This window comes from Dama dama, chromosome 28 (assembly GCF_033118175.1).
Source record: "Dama dama isolate Ldn47 chromosome 28, ASM3311817v1, whole genome shotgun sequence".
NCBI lineage: Eukaryota > Metazoa > Chordata > Mammalia > Artiodactyla > Cervidae > Dama > Dama dama.
The window spans coordinates 47,670,476-47,683,637 of record NC_083708.1 but is presented as its reverse complement, the minus strand read 5'-3'; the positions used below and the strand labels follow the sequence as shown (position 1 = coordinate 47,683,637).

General features: G+C 33.5%; 1 protein-coding gene across 2 annotated transcripts in view; it reads right to left on the bottom strand.

The window, feature by feature from the left end:
- Positions 1-13,162, bottom strand: part of ASCC3 (activating signal cointegrator 1 complex subunit 3) — a 331,129-nt gene that overhangs the window by 101,734 nt on the left and 216,233 nt on the right. For both annotated transcript variants that reach the window (XM_061131702.1, XM_061131703.1), the window contains exons 22-29: positions 11,615-11,769; positions 8,583-8,681; positions 7,460-7,628; positions 4,951-5,171; positions 2,979-3,064; positions 1,319-1,485; positions 1,063-1,208; positions 822-942 (exon numbers count right to left, since the gene is read on the bottom strand). In XM_061131702.1, the coding sequence (XP_060987685.1) occupies positions 822-942; positions 1,063-1,208; positions 1,319-1,485; positions 2,979-3,064; positions 4,951-5,171; positions 7,460-7,628; positions 8,583-8,681; positions 11,615-11,769 (1,164 nt within the window). The remainder of the gene's footprint in view (positions 1-821; positions 943-1,062; positions 1,209-1,318; positions 1,486-2,978; positions 3,065-4,950; positions 5,172-7,459; positions 7,629-8,582; positions 8,682-11,614; positions 11,770-13,162) is intronic.

The window sequence follows — 13,162 nt, the reverse complement described above, 5'->3', positions numbered from 1 at the left end:
GTGCACATAATCATGAATGAATGAATTTGCCTCTTTTTTAAACCTCAAACATTTAATGGATTTTTGCTGCTGCAAGAACAGGTGTGGCTGAACAGCTCACGGCAGATTTATTGTTCATTAGTGATTTTGTACAATGCTTCTGTGGAGGTGTAAATAATCTGAACTGCCAAGATTGGTCTCCAGTTCACAATCAATACTTTGCTTCTGTCATAAGGCTAATTACAGCAGCTAAAAAGTCACCTCACAACTGTCACCTCACAATCAACAGCAGTTCACATTAGAGAATTTATTTTGGAGGTTATTTTTAATTGATATAATAAATATTCCTTACGCAGCCTAAACATGAAAACATGTTTCAATAAAATAGGAGTGTTATTCTTAAATCTTTCCTGCTTGCCTAATTTGTTAGAAAAGGAAAAACAAAAAATAAAACATAAACAGATACATAGCCAAAAAAAGTAATGAAGTCTTTCAGATGATCCTGATAAAAATTAATATTATGAGTCTAAAATAAATATTCTACTTGTCATTTACTCAAGTTACTATCATAATACCTTAATAAATTAATTTTAAGAATAATTCGATTTTTTTAGACTACATACATTTATTCTACCATGAAGACATTATCACTTATGAAATCAAATTTTCAACAGTCAGTTCAACATATATTAATATTCCTCAACAGTTAAGGTAAATAGTTCTAGATATTTGTAGAAGTTGGAGCAGCACCACCCTTTCAAACAAGCTCACGACATTTAGAACGCATTTAAAGGCTACCATACAAAACGGTTGTTATTCATCCCAGGAAATCTGAAGCTTACCCTGAAATGTAGGCTTATTCATACTAGCCATACGAGGACAGTAATGTTGACCTGGGAAACCCTGAATGTGAACTTCCAGTGGAACTGGGCGTACTGATGGTCGGAAGTTGAACAAGCCCATCTGGAGTAAAAATGAGAGAGAAACCATTTCCAGTTTTCATACTTTATAATATTCTAGTGCCTCCTTAATAAGGCCCTGACCCATACTATGCAATGTCTGGTTTACCAATCTTTCACATACCTGACGAATATTGAGCCAGTCAGCAAGGTCTCTGGCATTAGCTAATGCAGTGGATAGTCCAACTATCCTAACAGGCTTTTCTGTGTGGGATGAGATGAAATTCGTTCGAGATACAATGACTTCTAGAACAGGGCCTCTTTCCTCCCCTAAGAAAGAGGAATAATGGAAGTTAATCATTTAACAAGTCCTGATGCTAGCTGCTGCAGGTATGAGGAGTCCAAGTTTGTACACTGGATTCAGATGCAGTGGTACCCACCCAGCAGATGGATCTCGTCTATGATGAGAATAGTGACTTGCTTTACATAGTTCCTATTTTGCCAGCTTCGGCTGATTCCATCCCACTTCTCTGGTGTGGTCACGATAAGGTCAGCCTTGGCAATGGATTTCATATCAGGAGTTACATCTCCTGTCAGTTCAATAACTCTGGAGAAGAATAAAAATGATCCCTTTAAATTTTCAGGTAACACATGAGCTTAGAAAAGCAAAAATATGGCCTTCAAGATAAAATTATATCATGCTTCAAACTACTTTATCTCCCTTTGATTTCTGAAATTTTCTGACTTGAGTCCAAAATAGATATTTCTTAATGATTCTAAGATGATTTCCTCCCATGAAATGAAGAATGTATAAAAGCAAATCACTGAAATCTAACTTCTATGCAGATGTGCATAGAATCATACATATGCATAGAATGCATATGTATCAAACTTTGCTTTGATTATGTTTACAAAGTCTCCACCCTTTGTGATTTTACAGAGGTGAACTCACACCTCCTTATGTTGGAATAAACACCTTTCTAATGAGGGAAAGTGTTAACTTATTAAGACAAAAGGAGGCATTCATTAAGAATATGATTGTGTTTAAGCTTCATTTCTTTTCTTAGGTTGAAATTGTCTAGAGATTACAGGCGAGTTCAAATATATAAGGACACAAGGTAAGTTGGGGCAAATATGAGAAAGAAGGAAAACTGAAGACTAACTCCAAATTTTAGGTAATCATTTTTATTACCTAAGTCATTTTTATATCTGTTTTGACATTCAAAAAACAGAAAAAAAAAAATCAAGATTAGTTCCTCCAAGGATAGCATTCTTGGAGGAACAAAGCTTTTAGTTCCTTTTATTATTTTTTTATGTTTTATTTATTATTTTGAATAGGTGATATATCTGTATGGTTCAAAGTATGTGTATATATGTATGTTATATATATAGTAAGTAGTCTCTGCAACATGGATATTCTCATCACCTGATTCTCATTCTAAAACAAACACATATTTATATTCTTCACCAAGTTTTAAAAATAAAAGGGGAATACTTAAGTTAAAAACATTTCTTTAAACAGTATCTTGGAAGATCTATTTTTCATGTATTTAGAATCCATGTTTATAGAATTCATTTTTTTCATATAGTAAGACCATATTTTGCACTGTGTGAATGTGTCATAGTGTATTTAGTGATGCTCCAGTGGTCACTCAGGTTACATGCAATTTTGCTATTAAAAAAAATTATAAGTAACCTCGTCAATAGTAAAAAAAAATTTTTTTAAGTCATGTTCTTCAATGATTTTCTTTTTCTTTTTTCGGTAAATTATTTACAGGCAAAATGCCTTCTAAGCAGTTTGGAAGTTATTCTGAAGTGCGTGAAAGAAAAATAAAGAGACATATCTTATTTTTCTTTTGTTTTTGAATCTAAAGTTTTGAGAAAATTTTCTTGCCAAATAAAAGTATAAGTAAATTAAGGGCTCTCATTTTTCAATCTTGAAACAAGTGAGAATACTGATAACATTTTAACTACAACACCTTTAAATAAAAAGAAAATGAAAATCATTTAAAAGCATTCAACAGTTTTATGCAAATCTTTTTTATTTGTTGACGCTTTTCAATTATTCATTGCATATCTTCTGAAAAAGTAAGAACTTACTTTTTACCAAGTTTTTCTTCTATTCTAACTTTCCAATCATCCATTCGTTCACGTACTAGAGCTTTTAAGGGTGCAATATATACTGCCTAAAATGGGGATGCAAAAAAATCTCATGAAAATAGTGACATCATTTTCAAATAAAGGTAAACTCAATAAAATTTTATCAAAATATAAGCATAGTTTAAAAAATGTATTTTTTAATACTGACTTAAATTTTTAAATTAATGGAAAACTGTCATTAGCTTAAACTACATTTATCTAAAGTAAGACATGAATGTAACAAATCATAAAAATACTGACATAGAAAATTTTAAATATTTTTTAAAAAGCATTTTTAAAGAAAGTATTTTCTCTAGGTAGTTTATAACGAAATTATCATTTAAAAATTTTTATTTCAACTGGAGGATAACTGCTTTACAATATTGTACAATATTGTGTTGGCTTCTGCCATACAACAACATGAATCAGTCATAAGTATACATATGCACCCTCCCTCTTGAAACTCCTCACCACTCCCTACTGCATCTCACCCCTCTTGGTTGCCACAGAATGAAATTATCCTTTAACATAATGTGAAAATTTTTTAAAAAACTAGGAGATAATAAATTACATATAAGTTATAACTCTTTCGTGAAAAAAGCGACTAATTTTGAAATTATAAAGATAAATAATCTGGTTGTTTAAATTTTAATGCAGATTTTATGGAAGACACCAATGCCAGTCATATATTTTATGTGTTTTACAATTTAGGAAAAAAAAAAAAACAAAAAACCCTGGTCTTTAATAATCTAAACTTTCATACAGACTACTTACTGGAAAAAAATTCTTTCCTTTATAAAATGTTTCAAATTTAGAACAGAGGTCTACTGGTTGCGTTAATTTGTCTCCTAATGGCTTCCCTAGTAGCTCAGCTTGTAAGGAATGCGCCTGCAGTGCAGGGGATCCCGGTTTGACTCCTGAGTTGGGAAGATCCCCTGGAGAAGGGATGGGCTACCCACTCCAGTATTCTTGGACTTCTCTGGTGGCTGAGATGGTAAAGAATGGGCCTACAATGTGGGAGACCTGGGTTTGATCCCTGGCTTGGGAAGATCTCCTGGAGAAGGGAACACTCCCTGGAGAAGGGAATGGCCATCCACTCCAGTATTCTTGCCTGGAGAATTCCATGGACAGAAGAGCCTGGCAGGCTATAGTCCAGGGGGTTGCGAAGAGTTGGATACAACTGAGTGACTTTCATTCTCACTTTTTTTCACTTTCAATGGATCCATAGCCACAAAATAAACTGAAGAGTAGGAAGGAAAACATAAAGCTAAGCAGAGAAGAATAACTACTAAGTGAAAATCACTGAAAAAGGAAGTTAAAACATTTCTAAAATCACACATGATGAGGAAGAGCACATAATTCTAATCATAACAAATAAACTGACTTTTTTAGAAAAAAAGGTTTCTGAGAGTACTTCACATTTAAAGAAAGCTTAAAATCAATACTTATTTGACTCGACATATTATTTTACATTAATATTAGCATGGTCATTTGGAGAAATGTGGAATAAAAGCTGCCTTGGTATTTCCTGTGTGTAATCAAGCTGTATTTATTAAAGTATTAGCATTTTCTTCACAGCCAAAGGGTTTGATTATGATTAATGATTATGAATCATTATATTTCTTATAAGTATGGCTATGAACTACATTTCTTACAATGAAATTTCCTATGAATTATAGGTATCTTACAATGAGGAAAGGACATGTGAGCACCAATAAGTACATCAGAAATCTAACTAAAGGACTCCAAAGTGTTAATATAAGTTTTCTTGTGGCCATTTACTCATATGTTGATCTGGGCCCCCCTGGAAAACTCACAAGAGAGTAGCAAATCTATTCAATAAGTCCTGCCACTATATTTAGAACTGGCTAATTTACAGATTATAAATTATGTTTTATAATTAAATGTAAACATGTGATTGTTTCCAACTGACCTTTGAAGTAGGGTACTTGTTGAAGACTCTGAAAATGGCTAATTCAGCTGCAACAGTCTTTCCTGATCCAGTGGGTGCTCCAAGTAGGACATTACAGTCTGTGTGATACAGTGTATGAAATATTTGTGTCTGCACAGGGTTAAAGTGGCTGAAGTTGTACAGGGCTTCATATGCTTCACAGCCCAAAGCTGTGATAGGTAAAGGCTGAAGATCCAGTAATTCTGCAAAGATTCAACAAGTACATACAAAACTGGAGAACATGCACATCATAAAATACTGTCTTTTTGAAACAAATTATAATAATCCTTAATTCTTTAGAGGGAAAAAAGGATTAACCAATTCTTATGTACTAGTTACTGATTTCCCTCCCCCACCATTACCACGATTATGATATTGACATACATATTAAACACTTTTCTGGCAGAGCTCCCTCTAAGATAGCGCTAATGATCTTCCAATCAGGAAAGAGATTTGAATGACAGGTATATGAAAATATGCATGTTTTAGAAGAAAACTAAATATATAGCAACCTGTAGAAGGAGGAAAACCATTTGCAGAGTAGTACTAGAACAGTTACTAAGAACAAATAACTCTTCATTTGTTAAGACAGTTAACAGAGTGGTTGAGTGCACTGTTGTTCCAGACAATGCAAACTAACATGAACTTAAAATAAGAAGAAACTTGGGCGGGAGTTTTAAATCAGAGCATGACTGGGTAAATAAGAACTGTGCTGAGAAAACATGGAAAGAAACTAGATTTAACTGTAAATCATCAGGTAGACTAGAAGTCCAGGAGATTAGAAAATCAAAATGATTTAGAGAAATAAAGTTATACCTAGATACCCTTGAACCTGACAGTCATTTCATTTTCCTATAATCCAGAAAGGTATCAGTTAGCTAATTTCAGGATTACTCCATGAAGTATGACTCTACTTATTTTTTTTTCAAACTATTATTTTTTATTTTATTTTTATTTATTTATTTATTTTTTCCCATTTATTTTTATTAGTTGGAGGCTAATTACTTTACAAGATTGTAGTGGTTTTTGAGGGGGGATCGGGATGGGGAATACATGTAAATCCATGGCTGATTCATGTCAATGTATGACTCTACTCATTTGAAGTGAGTAAGAAGGGGAAAAAAAATTAAGAAGAGAACACGGTGGTCTGTATCTTGAGTTGGATCTTCACAGTACAGCTTCAAAGTGGAAAGTATGGAGAGTTTTCGTCTCAAAAAATGCATTTAAAATTAAAACGCTAATTTTTAAAATATTATCACTGCCCCACTGCTCTACTCTATTACGTAGGTAATTGATTAAGAACTAACTATATGTTTCTTATACCAGATTACAATCACTGATATGTTTTGTAGCACTGAAAATCAATAAGAAAGGAAGTCTTGACTTGTAATGCCAATCAAAGCATAGACATATTCTTAAAAAACACTAAAAAAAAATAAACATTTCAGCATTTACTGACAATGTTAATTTAGGTGTTTTACTTCTGTGAAATACAAAGATTTTTCCTAGCTGATTCGAGCTCAGTGGAATGCCTGTATATAAACTTGGATCCACACAGAACTGGAAATCATTGAGGTTACATCATGTATTTTTTAATATCAATTGATATGTCATGGTGGTACATTTGTTGCATTTAAAAATGTAGTCAGAAAATCAGCTAACTACATAAATAAGGTAATACATGCTTATCCACTCAACAAAGGGATTAAATGAGAATTAAAATATAACATTAATACATGTCAAAATCAGGTACTGCAAGCAAAGAGACCCAGTAGTGATGTTGGTAGCCTATGTTTAAAGCACCCACAAAAGAGAAATAGACTCAGAGACACAGAGAACAGACTTGTGGTTGCCAAAGGGAAGGAAGAGAAGGACAGGGGTGGGTTGAGAGTTTGGGGTTGGTAGATTCAAATCATTACATTTAGTAGGGATAAACAACCAGGTCCTAATGTATACCACAGGGAACTAGTCTTAATATCCTGTGATAAACCATAATGGAAAAAATATTAAAAGTGTATATATGTATATATAACTGAGTCATTGTGCTCTACCACAGAGATGGACACAACACTGTAAATCAACTACATTTTAATCAAAAAATAAAGCACCAAACATTTTATTTTGAGATTCTAGGTATCACAAAGCTTATTTGATGAAAGAAAATCAGAAAAGTCTCAATGAATAGATCAATACATATTGCAATTTCATTATTTTTTGAGAAATCATAATGATTATAGAGAGGAAGGTACAGTAATACAGCAACAGTGAATGTCGAGGCTTAGTTTAATGTTTTTGGAACTCAAAAAAAAAAAAAAAATTAAGGCCTGCATTAGGGTCTACATTTGATTTTGAAAAGTCTCTTCTCAAACTATATTTGAGAAATAAGATGGGTTTTTATTTTAGATTCAGACAATTTTAAAGCATAGATACTTTTCAACATGAAATAAAAACAACAATTTTGGAAAATTCAAGTTACTATTCTACATGTTACCTGTATGGGGAGGATGTCTCTCTGGTAGAATCAGATGTTGAAAGTTGATAATACATACAGCCTCAGCTCCTAACCATCTATCAGACACTGCTCGGATGTAGTATTGGGAAGGCAAAGGCTCAAAAATAGGGATTGTAAATACCAGTAGTTGAGCTTCTTTACTAATGACCTAGTGTGGAATAAAGTATAAAATGAATATGGTTATTCTAGTAGCAAAGGGGCCTTATTATTCTCTTGTAAAAACAACGGTTTCTACAGCAATATGTACTAAAAGAAAGAAAATATCTTGGATTTCTAAATAGCTGAGATATTCAGATACTTCAGAAACCTGTAGGTCGTCATTCTCTGAGGAGATCTGATATTATAGAAAGAAAAACATATGTTCAATTTATAGTATTTACATATGCATATCATCATGTATTATCAAGTCACCAATTTAACTCATTATCAGAATTTCCCTAACTTCATTCATTCAAGTACTTAACTTCATAATGTTTACCAAATTATTCATTTAATATTTAAAAAAAAATCTTTCACTACCATAAGTGGAATAACAGAACACTTGGCATAAATAAAAGATAATCATGAACACAAATGCAATGAAAATAAAATATTGCTATAAAATTCTATAGATGTCCACTCAGGCCTAAAGCTTGTTTCTCTTTGATAAAAAGAGAAATTAGGAATGAAGCATCACAGTGAATTCCATCAAACTGAGTCTTTGCTTTGGAATTTTTAAAAAAGAATGTCTTTTATATAATGTATTCAGTAGTCTTAATACTGTGCCTTTGTAACACCTGAAGTTATTTTTTATTTATTTAAATTTAAAAAATTTTATTTATTCTACCCATTTGACACATTCTACCCCTCTGGAATCTATGCTTTAAACCATTAGAAAAATTACAATTCAATTTCTCAAATGAAAATCACACTGAATATATGAATATTATAACATTTAATCACTCTTTTCTTTTAAAACCAAACAGAAACATAAAACATAATAAATAAAGCTTTAATGGCATTATGAAATTATAGAGAAACAGGTAAAAACAAATTATTTAGTTTATATTTTCTTTTCAATGACAGCAACAAAATAAGGATAGAGTCACATAGACATATTTACCTGTTTTTTTAGAACTAGGAAATACTCTGAATGATAAATATGATCATTTGTAGGATCTTCTACCCAAATCCACCAGGGTTCTCCTACTGTCCCATGGACCTAAAAGGAAAATAGTATTCTAATACTATATATTTTAATTCAAGTAAGGGATTCTATTGTTAGCATTCCCAGAACCCATTCCTTTTTCTCTTTTTAACAGATTTATTGATATGGAATTTACATAACAAAGCTTACTCACTTAAAGTATACAGTTCAATAGTTTTAATACCTTTACAAAGTTTTGTGACCATCTTTATAATCTAATTTTAGGACATTTTCATCATCCCCTAAAGAATCTTGTTACCCTAACTATCTTTCCATCATATCAACCTCCAACTCTTGAAAACCAGAGTCTATTTTCTTTCTCTATAGATTTGTTTGTTTTCGACATTTCATATAAATGGAATCATATGCGACTGGTTTCTTTCACTTGCCTAATATTTTCACTCATGTCATAGCATGCATCAGTCCTACCTTCCTTCTTACTAACACTAACAGGTAATATTCCATTGGATAGATATACTATGTTTTGTGTATTCATTCCTTTCTGTTTTTATTCCTAAAAAAGCCTAGACTTGTTCAGTATGTTCATCTCTTTTTCTCTCTCATGTAACATTGCAGGTTACCCACCTCCAAGAATAATTTTGGTTAGCATACACTAATCAGCCTATAGTATCACCCTCACAAGAGCTTGTGGCAAGGGACAGGCACATGGCCAGTACTTGCCCAATCAGGGTAAAGAAAAGGTGCATGCTCTGGGCTGCTGAAGCAGGGAGTATTTTTTCCCTCTCTCAATTAACTGTGAACAAGGAAGCATGAACACATTTGAGAAGCAGCCAAAAACATCAGCAGAGAAAAGAGATGGAAAGATCCTGGGTCTGGAACAGTATTATTAAACAGAAGACTCAGTCACCTTTAGGGCCTGCTCAACCCATGGACCTATCATTTTGTAAGAGGATGTATCTTCTTTGGGCTTCCCTGGTGGCTCAAGCCATAAAGAATCTGCCTGCCATGCAGGAGCTGTAGGTGACGCAGGTTCAGTCCCTGGGTCAGGAGGATCCTCTGGAGGACGGCATGACAACCCACTCCAGTATTCATGCCTAGAGAATCCCGTGGACAGGGGAGCCTGTGGGCCACACACAGTCCATGGGGTCACAAAGAGCTGGACATGGCTGAAGCGACTTAGCACACACACACATCTTCTTTTCCTTAAGTCAGTTTGAGACTACTCATATTTGCTATTCTTACAGCCAACAGTATTCTAACTGATAAAAGCAGCTATGAAAATAATTAAGTACTCCATTCTGCTAATGCGTTGTGGGAGATTTATTATTTATCTTAAGAGAAGAAAATAGGGTAAAAAACCCATAACTTCTATTATTTCAATATATAAAAACTAGAGCTCATGGCTAATGGTAATCTTATATTTTACATAAATTTTATATTTATAAAAATATTAAGTATAATTTTCTATCATCTTGCCCTCACAGAAATACTGTGAGAAAGATAATTATTATTATAATACAAGTTTACAGATGAAGAAACTGAAAGAATGAATGGTTAGGACACTTTAAGGCCAATGGTTGATTTCAGTTAGGACTATGGTTAGGTATAATAAAATGCATTCACTTTAAAGAGGTACTAATGTCATGCAGATGATGATGTTATGACAAATATTGTAAATATGCAGAAGATATTTACTTACACTTAACTAAAAGCTTATAAAGTAGGCACTGCTATACTACATTTACTGATTTTCATTCCCCACTGGCCTCTTGAAAGAAAGGACTGACACTTGCTTGTCTGCACCTACAATCTCTTTTCTACCGTACTCTTTGCATAGTAACTGGTGCAAAGATAGACCTTAAGAATTATTGAGGGCTTCCCTGGTGGCTCAGTGGTAAAAGAATCTGCCTGCAATGCAGCAGACCCGGGTTCAATCCCTGGGTCAGGAAGATCCCCAGGAGAAGGAAATAGCAACCCACTCCAGTATTCTTGCCTGGAGAATTCCACAGACAGAGGAGCCTGGCAGGCTCCATGGGGTTGCAAAGAGTCAGACATGATTGAGCAGCTAACACACAAAGAATTACTGACTGAATAAGAGGATCCAGAGTGGATTTTCAATGTGTATATGTGTATATATATATATATACACATACACACACAGTAACAGCTAAGTTTTAGAAGAAAGAACCAAAGTAGGGGTAAAAACAGAAATAGGAAAGGGATGGAAGCCAAAGGAGGACATTTTCAAGAAGGATAATGTATAGCACTTAATGTTCATGAAAATAAAGATGATAACTAAGGAAAGGCCATTTATTTTGGCAATCAATGACAGTTTGAGAAACATCAGGATTTTAAAAGGGCTCTTTTAGCATGAAGAATCTTGAATTTTAAGTATGTTAAAATGACAGAGTACACATGATGTGAAGAGCTGACTCATTGGAAAAGACCCTGATGCTGGGAAAGATTGAGTGCAGGAGGAGAAGGGGACGACAGAGGATGAGATGGCTGGGTGGCGTCATTGACTCAATGGGCATGGGTTTGGATGGACTCCAGGAGTTGGTGATGGACAGAGAGGCCTGGTGTGCTGCAGTTCATGGGGTCGCAAAGAGTCGGACACAACTGAGCGACTGAACTGAACTGATAGAGCTAGAAAAAAATGAAGATCACACAGACAAAATGAAAGAGGACAGAATTAAGCAAAATTGCTATGGAGTTGAAACCATTATACCATTGTTTCATGTGAAATTTTAGGTTTCTTATAATTCTCTGATGGGGTCTCATTGGTTGACATATTATCCATCTATTATACCACATGCTTATCTTGAGGATGAGAGTAAATACTACTATAATGTTTTAAATGATTCTTCAATGTATATTGTCTTTAAAGGATTCTCTATATGCCTTGAGGACAGATGTAGGGAGGTGTAGTTGAACTTGGACTACAGACATATTTCCTTAATGTAGATTTAGGTGTTTTCCATGTCTACCTGATCATTCCAAGAGAAATCAGGAGAGATGCTAAGCGTCACTCGGAGGACAGTCCGTGTGATGGGCTGAATGGATGCTTCCATCGTTACAGAAGGAATCTGATGAACACATTGCTTGACCTTGAGCCCAATATTCACATGATGCAGAATGTGACCTACAGAGAAAACATCACTTAGAAGAAATGTGTCCAGACAGGAAAAAAGCAATAAAATCTGACTTGTAAATGGGATTTCAGAGAAGGTGCTTTTATTGCTTGTTTTATGATTTGCTATGTAGAATGGTTGACATTCTTGACCTGGCATGTTTGAATATTTTTTAATAGTTAACTTGAATTAGCAATTCATAGCTCTGAAAACCAGTATCAGGGTTTTTTCTTTTTTCAGCTACTAATAGGGTTCTTAAAATGACTGAAACTTGATAGTTTTTAAACTACTATAAACAGTTCTACTTTTCTCCTAGTCAGTTTAAGACCATTATAGAAATATTTAGTATTTTGTGAAAACAGTCATTAATTTACTCAAGGCCTATTTCAGAACTCTATAACCATGATGGAAAATGCTTTAGTAATCAAACACAACTAACTTACATGCCTATTTCCAGGAAACACAGATAAAGTATAAACTATGGCCAATCTAGCACAAAATTAACCACTTATATATACATATTTTCATAAATGTTGAGATACTGAAATATAGATATGCATGAAAGCACCAGGGTGGTATTGGGGGTCACAAACAGACGTGACTAACTAGAAACATTTTCCTACTCTAATTCAAATGACTAAGTGGAAATAGGTTATATTTTTTATAGAAGAAGTATTTCTTATGTGTCCTGGTGGTTCATAATATAATTTTTTTAAAGCACATTTATAAGTAAACCAAAATGTTTTATGTACACTAACGTTTGAAACTAAAGTGATTCCTTTAATTTTAATAAAATATTTACATTAGAAAATACGAGTAATCCCAACTTTCTAGTTCATATTCCCAATTTCTATTTTTATTGATACTTCCCTTTTTTATTCCATCTTAGTAGTATTCTTATTATACAGGGGAAATAACTATCCCAGCCTCTCCTTGTATCTATGGACCTTTTGCCAAACCTCTCTTCTCCTCAGCCTGCCTTCCTTCACGCGTAAAGCTTATTCTATTTAGAATCTGAAACATTACCTAATCCATGTTTGTTCAACAGAATGTTAAGGCACATGGCAAGATATGCAGGGATAATTTTTCAGTATTATGTGAAAAGCATAGAAGACCAAATACTGTTTACACACTGAGAGCAACAGTATTTAAAGATCTATACATATATAATGATGAGGCTCATTTAGAATCTGAAGAATTGTACAGTTTATTGTTGACATACTTTTTTTGTTGAAATACTGTTTATACACATAACAAAAGGGAATGAAATGAATATTAAGAAATAATTTGAGAATAAATGTCATTAACTAATTCTCATTATTTGTAGCTAAGATTGTATCTGTAAAATAATCAAGGGTATGACAACCTAAACTCCATTTTAACTAGCAATTTCGTTGAGTATAT